Source organism: Ctenopharyngodon idella, chromosome 15 (genome assembly GCF_019924925.1).
Source record: "Ctenopharyngodon idella isolate HZGC_01 chromosome 15, HZGC01, whole genome shotgun sequence".
Classification (NCBI taxonomy): Eukaryota; Metazoa; Chordata; class Actinopteri; order Cypriniformes; family Xenocyprididae; genus Ctenopharyngodon; species Ctenopharyngodon idella.
Genome location: NC_067234.1, coordinates 1218268 through 1227300, shown reverse-complemented (window position 1 = coordinate 1227300; position 9033 = coordinate 1218268). Strand labels below are relative to the sequence as shown.

The 9033-nt window shown below is 34.9% G+C and overlaps 1 protein-coding gene across 1 annotated transcript; it reads right to left on the bottom strand.

The window, feature by feature from the left end:
* Positions 1-5634: 5634 nt before the first annotated feature.
* LOC127496007 (selenoprotein F-like) lies at positions 5635-8745 on the bottom strand. Its single transcript, XM_051863522.1, has 5 exons — positions 8596-8745; positions 7678-7845; positions 7339-7402; positions 7038-7087; positions 5635-6337 (listed from the first exon to the last, which is right to left on the bottom strand). The coding sequence occupies exons 1-5, from the start codon at positions 8692-8694 to the stop codon at positions 6206-6208; spliced, it is 513 nt and encodes a 170-aa protein (XP_051719482.1). The 5' UTR covers positions 8695-8745; the 3' UTR covers positions 5635-6205.
* Between the last annotated feature and the right edge of the window lie 288 nt (positions 8746-9033).

Here is a 9033-nt window from a genome sequence, read left to right as displayed (position 1 = left end):
CAGTCATGGGAAAACCTCTTAACTGTTCAAAGGACAGGATAATACATCGGACATTTAAACAGATTTTATATTATGAACATAGGACTGACCTGAAGGAAAATGCTAAATCTGAATGCAGGTAATAAACTCGCTCACTCGATCTCTTTCTCACAATATTCTTCTACATAATACAGTAAGCTTCAATGAACAATGTCAACTGAGAACATACAGTTTACGTTGCTAAGAGTGGTTGCTAAGGGTGTTGTGTAGTGATACACAGAACCGTTGGGTGAAGCGGTCATAGCAGTGTTTTATCGTGAATAAAACACAGTTATTGACCAATCAGAATCAAGGACAGGAACTAACCATTTTATAAATATATATATATATATATATATATATATATATATATATATATATTTAGATTCATTTTCATTGACTTTTAGTTTGTTTTTCATTGTATCTTGTCTCTCTTGTTCCATTTTTCCTGCTCATTATTGGTTGGTATATATTTGAAGTGCATATAACTACAGTCATGCTCATGTGATCATGTGATTTAAATCCATGGAAAATGTATTCATGCAAGAAGGTCTGAGTGGCAAATCCGCTGGAAAACCGCAAAAGTGGAAAAGTGTAGTTTCTCACTGAGTCATGCATTTGGAGCAAAGAACAATGTTTTCATCCTTAAGGAGTCGTACTTTCCTCTGCTTAATTTTATTCCACCTTCTGGGCCACAAGTTGTGGTAAAGCTGCACTGAAGCTTCAGTGATCTCAGCATATATCAGTGATCTCAGAACTCTGTTCAAAACAGAATGACCCAGAGCTATGTAGACTGACTGGTTTGATTCTCCACAGCAATCTGCTCCTGTGCTTCCCTGGAGTACTTTACATGATATAAACCCCATAAAATATGATACAGCTTAATTGTTTATATGCAGTTCAATGAAATGCTTTTGGATGCATTTGCTACCTCAGTGTTGGATAATCAATATCAGTAATGACTTCTGGGATTCATTTAAAGGTCTGACAGACAAAGCTTGGTGGATCTTCAACATTTGCTGAATCAATTGCAGGTTCCCTTTTCAACAGGCAGCATCTGCAACCAATCCAAAACACTATGTAGGTCAAGTTCCCACCACCCTCCATAAAGACTGGTTGAGCACTGGCACATCCACAAAATCTCTTGCTCTCATTACACAAAGGGATTGCAGCTAGAGCTCAATGTCGAACCGTTCCCACAACTGGAATGAAAAAATAGGACCTCAAATCTGAGGACATAAGAAATAAATGTGCAAGAGGTCAGGATCAGGAGGCAAATGAAACCAAGCCCTGAACTGAACTATGAACGAGGAATGGGAAGAATTATAGAGGGTTCTAGAGAGAGAAAGCCTCATTTTGACTGTTTATGCTTTGCTCCATTCCACATTTCTCATAACAGCAGCCTCGCTGATCATACGACACCGACAAGCCCTCATGCAGGAAGGAAGCGTCTTCTGAAACAGCAGCCCAGTCAGGAGACTGAAACAGTCCAATGAAATACAGAGATGGAAACAGGAAAAGTGAGGGATGAGAGAGTCAGAAATTCTTATTCAGCGATACTGAGTACAAAAAAGCTTTTATCCTGTGCATCTGCATCACTTCGATGGACACTGGCCGACACAAGTGAGGCTTTGTCAGGAAAAATCAGAATCAGGGAATATAGTCAACCCCACTTGATGTTTTGAACAAAGGTCGTTTTCGGGTTATGCTCACAGCGCAGTGTAAAGAGGTCAAAGGGGTGTTGATATTTTGCCAATATCAGTTGGAGGGACTTGCTGATGTTTTTGTGTAGCTTAATCCTACAATATGTTCCTCTGTGAGAAACCCCCTCAGAGTATTGGCTGCGATGCGCGTGTTCCACATGTTGGACAAAAGTGCAATGAGCAATTGGGGGTGGAAAGAGCTCTTTTTTATATGAATGTTCCATTCAATGTGCATATAAAGCACAAAAATTTTCCAGGTATCAAAATTATTTAAGTACTGTTCAAAACTGGCTGGTAAAATGTTTTAAAAAAGGAGTCTCTTATGCACATCAAGGCTGCATTTATTTGATCAAAAATAGTAATATTGTGAAATATTATTACAATTTGAAGTAACTGTTTTCTATTTTAAAATGTAATTTATTACAATGATGGCAAAGCTGAATTTTCAGCTTCATTACTCCAGTCTTCAGTGTCACGTGATCTTCAGAAATCATCTCAAGAAACATTTATTATCACATTTGAAAACAGCTGCTTAATGTTTTTGTGGAAACCATGATACATATTTTTCAGGATTTTTAAAATTCATTGTTGCATTTATAATGACAGAATTATCTCGACTGCACATGATTCTCACCAAATAATAAAAAAGTGGACAATAAATAATTATTTGAGTTGAAATTATTTTAAAATCTTACCTGTGAATTATATATAAGTTTTTGCTAAAAAAAAAAAAAAAGTAGGCTAGTTTATTACAATGTACAAAAGTCTGGCCTACAAACAAGACAAACAGGAACAACATTACAGTAATATTAATACTGAAGTGCATTTTCAGTACAGATGACGGAGACTCTAAGATGGTGCTAGTTGTGTTTGTATATCAGACCACTTACGGTAACAGAAACAGGTGTGGTGAGAAATCGAGGCCCCCCAGGAATTGGGTCTCCTTTGGGACCCCGAGTGATCCCATTGGTTCAACAGACTTTTAATGGGTAGTATTTTTAGTGCCTGATTATAATTCCTGCAAAATCACGTTATGATTTACGTTTAAAATACATTATAATGACCATTAATGTCTTTTAAATGACATGGTTCATTTACTAGTATATATCTGAAGCTATAGGTTGTAAAATCAAACAGTTCTTGCTGTTTTTTAGTTAGCTTATGCACTAGCATAGCATACATCTACCTGATTAGCCTGCTAGCTTAACTTATATTATATTAGGTATGTTTTTTTTTTGCTTCCAATATAGTTTCCCTTCCAAGTTTGCTTCCAATATAGTTCATGTTTCAAATTATGATGCTTGTGTGTACTTAGCATGACAATTAATTTATAAAAAATGTATAATAGTATTATTATATAATATACCACATTGCTGTCATTGTGTAAAATTAATATTAAATTACTTTTACAGAACATAGTATGTTGCATCAATCCTTGTCCTTATAAGAAAAAAACATTTTTAGGCATGGTTGTGTTTCCAGTTTGATTTATTATTCAATACATAGGCATTCATTTTATATTTCAAGCATGTTGTTTTAGCACTTAATGTAATAAACATCATACAATAGTGAAATAGGTTATAATTAGTCAAGACATCATGATAACAACTTTTAAACAGGCATTACCGCCTGGGTCCTAAAGGAGACCCGATCGAAGACTGTATTCACAATACAGCACATCTCATTGCTTTTATAAAATAATTAAACACAATACAAATATTAAAGCCAAAAAGATATAGGCCTATAAAATATTAATATAATGTAATATGTTTTGGAGTAAAATCATTAAATGCAATTAAAACCATTAAAATGATTAAAATTTAGTTTGGAACGAAAATTATTATAGATAGATTACGATAGGCCTAATTGAAATACTTCCCGGAATATCCCACAAAACGTTCTGTGAATGTTTACAGATAGATCGACATCTACAAGTGTGTGTGTGTGTGTGTTTGCATATGTTATTATTTTGGATGAAAGGGGTAGATAATGAGGTGTAATGGAAGAAATGTGCTATGATGTTCAAGAGAAGCAGTAACTGCAGGCGGAGCGCATATGGAATTCATCAGAGATGAGGAGTGTCTGCAGTCCTGTGCTTGGCAAGGGATCTGCCACAACTACTGCCCCTGGACCCCGGGAGGGCTAGTATGTTTTTACTCATCCTGAGAGTGAAAATAAGTTCAATTTTCCCATACGCAATGATAATTCGTGACAGACAGCGTATTGACAGACAACGTACATCATACCATCGATGACGTTCAGTGTTTGTGGCTCGTGGGACTTGATAACAGTTAAGTTTCTAAAATATTTTCGAATTAGGGGTAGCTACAATAAGTCTGATCCTTACAGATGAAGCTATGCTGTGCATTTAGTTAGTTTTAGAATGGAGTTTGTGTGAGATTCCTGACGATTTAACAAACCCTGTTTATTTCAACATTTAGAATCATTTTACATATGCAGTAAGATTGTGTGCACAGCTGGACAAAGCAACGCAGGTGGGAATCAGGAAAAAGTAGATTAGCAAGCACTCGCTATCAGTAGCTTACATTCCACAAGGGTGTGCTGTTACTCTGTGAACTGTGATGTTGAGTCATTTTTAAAGTTCAGATTTTGAAAAACAGAGATGTCATGGCACATTCTGGAAATGGCATAGCAATTTGTCCAAGACCAGTCTATCAAAATGTGCTTGTAATTTCATTGTTAACTGGTGACTAGCTGATGACTAACACTGTTAGGACCAATAATAATGATAAAAAAAGACTGTAAACACATTGTGTAAATCTGTGAACAGGAAGATGTGCCAAACATGCAGCATTAATCAGTGATTCAGAGCTTCCCGTTTGCAGACATCTGCAGACTATACAAATTTACTTTAAATATTTACAAAAAATGTACACTACTGTTCGAAAGTTTGGGGTCAGTAAGATTAAAAAATTATTTTTATTTTTTTAAGAAATCATTTATTTTATTCAACAAGGATGCATTAAACTGATTTCTTGAGCAGCAAATCAGCATATTAGGATGATTTCTGAAGGATCATGTGACACTGAAGACTGGAATAATGATGCTGAAAATTCAGCTTTGCCATCACACGAATAAATTACCTTTGAAAATATAGTAAAACAAAACAGTAATAATATTTCACAATATTAATATTTTTACTTTAAAAAAAAAAAATTCAGCCTTGGTGAGCATAAGAGACTTTTTTCAAAAACATCTTACCGACCCCAAACTCTTGTATGTGATGGGAATTTATATATAAATGTTTATTAGTTTGATTAATGAAACATTATTATAAAGTAAACACGTACCCTATTAAATTATACAAATACATTTATATAGGCCTGGTTTCACAGACAGGGCTTAGCCTAAGCCAGGATTAGGTCTTAGTTCAATCAGGATATTTAAGTAGCTTTTATAAACGTACACTAGAAAAAAAAACATTACATCTGACAAAACAATGGCACTGACATATTTTAAGATATGTCAGTGCAAGTTGCTTTCAGTAAAAACAGCTTAAACATGCATTTTAGTCTGTGAAACCAGGGGTTCGAATCTCATCTAAAACTTGTCCAACAAGCGAATTCAACCAAAATGTCTGCTGACATCTAGTGGTGAAAATACAAACATCACAGGATAAATGTTACTGCTCAAAATGTCTGTATATTAGAAGCAAGAACACTCTGTGTGGAAGGTTTGACAAAGAATTATACTAATTAACTCTCCCACTGTAATCAAATCTTGTCAACTAACATTTTGGCACTTATCAGTGCACATTAGAACTCTTAAACACCTTCCCAAAATGCCCTAAAATGAAAACAACACTTGAAGTAATTTAAATATTAAATCTAGCTGTTTGTCTTGAACAGCCATATCACATCTTAAACGATTCACAAAAAGTCAAACAAAAACATTAATATGAAAAACAGGTTTATTTGTGTGTGCACTAATGAAATTGAGTTTAAATTCCATTTTTTCAACAAACATTTAATGAACAGATTCCACGTTCTCATACTGGGGTAGATCTTGTAGATTTCCACCATAACAGCATGCTGAGAGAGTTACACAGGGTCTTCAGGCCTCACATTCCAGGGACTGGTTTACTGTCAGGCCTTCACTAATGTGCAAATCTACAAAAGCATGAGCTAAGGGGAGTCACACAAGCTTTACCAAACCAGCACATTCAAAACGCTTCACTCTTTTCACTCAGACACAAGATGTATAAAAGGCCTCAGCACATCAACAATTCAACAAAATGTAGCAGAAACATCAACTCAAAATAAGTACAGTATGCCCTGATCACTTAAACTCAAACCAGACGCTGCTGCTTTTACTTTATATATATAAAAAAAAAAAAAATCAATTTATGTTTTTAACATCCATTATTGATCACAAATATGAATAGTGGTCCTTTGATTCAGTTTGAGATTGATGATAAAAAAGCAAAATGTGAAAATCTGACTTTTAAATATGAAATGGTGACTTTAAATTCGATCTAACTTCTCACTAAGAAATTCTTCAACGCTGTCTGTGTTCCACTTGAGGATGCTGAGCTCCTCAGCAATGTTCCCATTATCGTCCAGCAGCTTTAGTACAGGGTCTGAGCCTCTCACATACTGGAAGAAATGCAAAAAAAAAAAAAAAAAAAAAAAAAAAAAAAAAGGGGCATTTAGAATTAACCAGTGTTTAAGCCAAGTATAATAGCAATATTTTTTCTGACAAATATTATGTTTGCACCAAATAATACACCCACACACACATACACACTACCGTTCAAAAGTTTGGGGCCTGAAAGTTTTTTTTTAAAACATTTTTGAAAGATGTCTCTTATGTTCACCAAGACTGCATTTACTTGTTCAAAAATACAGTAAACAGTAATGTTGTGAAATATTACTACATTAAAATAACTAATTTTTTCAAAACACATTTTAAAATGTAATTTATTTGTGTGATGGCAAAGCTGAATTTTCAGCATTATTCCAGTCTTCAGCGTCACATGATCCTTCAGAAATCATTCTAATATGCTGATTTGCTGGTCAAGAAACATTCCTTATTTTTATCAATGTTGAAAACAGTTGTGCTGCTTAAGTCCAAAATAACAGCATTTATTTAAAAAAAAAAAATGTTTTCCCTTTACCGTTATTTTTGATCAATGTAATGCATATTTGCTGAAAAAAAGCAAAAAAAAAACAAAATAAAACTTACTGACCCCAACCCTTTTGAATGATAATGTGTGTTATATATATATATATATATATATATATATATATATATATACACACATACACAACTAAAATATTTAGCAAAAAATATTACCTTGATTTGAAGACCCCTGAACATCTTTGGCTTGTCACTCCTGACAAAAGCTGAAGGGAAATGCAGTTACAAAAATTACTGCTTTGTAATAAGTGTGCAAAAGCAAACACTCTGAAAGTCTGTGCTACACAACAACTAAACTGTTGCAACAGCTGCTACAAAAAAAAATCCTTTGAGGCATTTTAAATAAACTTAGTTTATTTTGCTACATTGCTGTGTCATTTTTGTAAAATCATTAACACAAGAAATATGAAGTTTGAAGTAGCAGTTACTCATATTTGAGGCCAAATCCTCAATCTACCTTGGACTTGAGGGAACCTCCCCAATTTTCATCCACAGACCTCAAGGATGGCTCCTGGGTAGAGCTGTCAAAGAAATCAATGACAAATGCACATTAATGTGGGTTTAAACAAAAAGGTTCACAAAACTAGAAATAAAAACATGGGTCTTCATCATAATGAATTCAAGTCAAGTGATATGACAGCAAACCGTGGCCTTTGGCTTGTTGTATCTAAATATGAAATGTGTCCATTTTCATTGTTTTTCATTTCATTGGGGGGGAGGGGGAGTTTATTAAAGCTCCAGCACTCTGTGTTCAGTTGGAAATTACTTTGTAATTTGGCACAGAAGTAGAACTCACCTTCCTAGACTCCAGCTGAGCCTCCTCTTGGCAGCACTGTCTGCATGGAAGGTCTAACTGGTTCAGGCTGAACTGCCCCAGGAGGTCACAGGAGCTACACAGGAGATTGCTGGAGAAGCCCAGCTCCCTGCACGCCTCAGAGGAGAGCTCCGCTCCATAAGACGCCAGCTAAGCCAGGAAGAATGAGACCACAATTTAGACACTTTACACTGTAAACAAGCAGTAGATGTAATTCTCGACACACTAACACCAGTTGACCTTTGTCAACATCTCAAACCTGTTGGACATTCTCAGCTGTTCACTTTGATTTTAATGACCCTCAAATGCAATGTCAAAGAAAAAGGCAAATGGAGGGTAAAGCACAGGTGCATGAATTTGCAACCTTTGGCTACAGCTACTATAACAACAAGTGTACTGTTTATAGCTGGTGATTGATACATCTCGCCTCTATACTTGGTGAACTTGCTTCCTTGTTAAGAACATAATATTGTCCTTTCTAAATATAATCAACATGCCCTTATGGCATTTTTTTCTCCACAGAAGACAAATATGTGGAATAGCACTAGGTGAACTTGCTTCCTATTTACGAATGCCAGCTACTGTGGGAAAATCACCAAGAGAGGAAAGAATTGTGTAAACATAAAGGAATACATATTTTACATTACTGTAATGTTCATTTTAAAAGCTAAGTAACCATGCTATGTGATTTACTTTTTTTCTTTTTTCAGGTAAACTGGTTAATAGCATTATTTACACTATCAGCCAGTTGAGCCACGTCATTAGCTAACATTAGCGAACCGGCTAACCATTGCCTTGGACGTAACTAGTCCAGATTTTACAAAGACATGTGGATTCATTGTCACTGTTGAGTATCTACTTTCAAAGATCAAAGTGTACAGATGGGTTTTATTCACCTACCGTTTGTAATAACGGCAGTAACCAAAGCAGGTACACTTCCCCCGCCATGATTGTTTCTCTTCCTCTCGCTGGGTTCAGCAGGAAGTGCGTCAAACACATCCGCTACACCGAGCTTATTAATAAAAGTCTTAGCATAACCAAATAACTATTTGAAAGAATATCAGTTTCCCCTTGATTTAAAAAAGCTCAAACTATTTGAACAATTGGCAACTAAGAGATTAAACAATTACAGGCTTATTATAGTCTTTTAAACTAAGCTGAAGGAGTGTCTGGTTTTGTCGTTTATCATGCATTGCCACAGGAAAAATAATAATAATAATAATAATAAATATTATTATTAATAACAATAATAATAAAAATAATTGTTACGTTTTTATTAAAGAATAAAAATGAACAAGAATGGGACAAAAAATAGATTAGATAGATTAGAGCATTTTA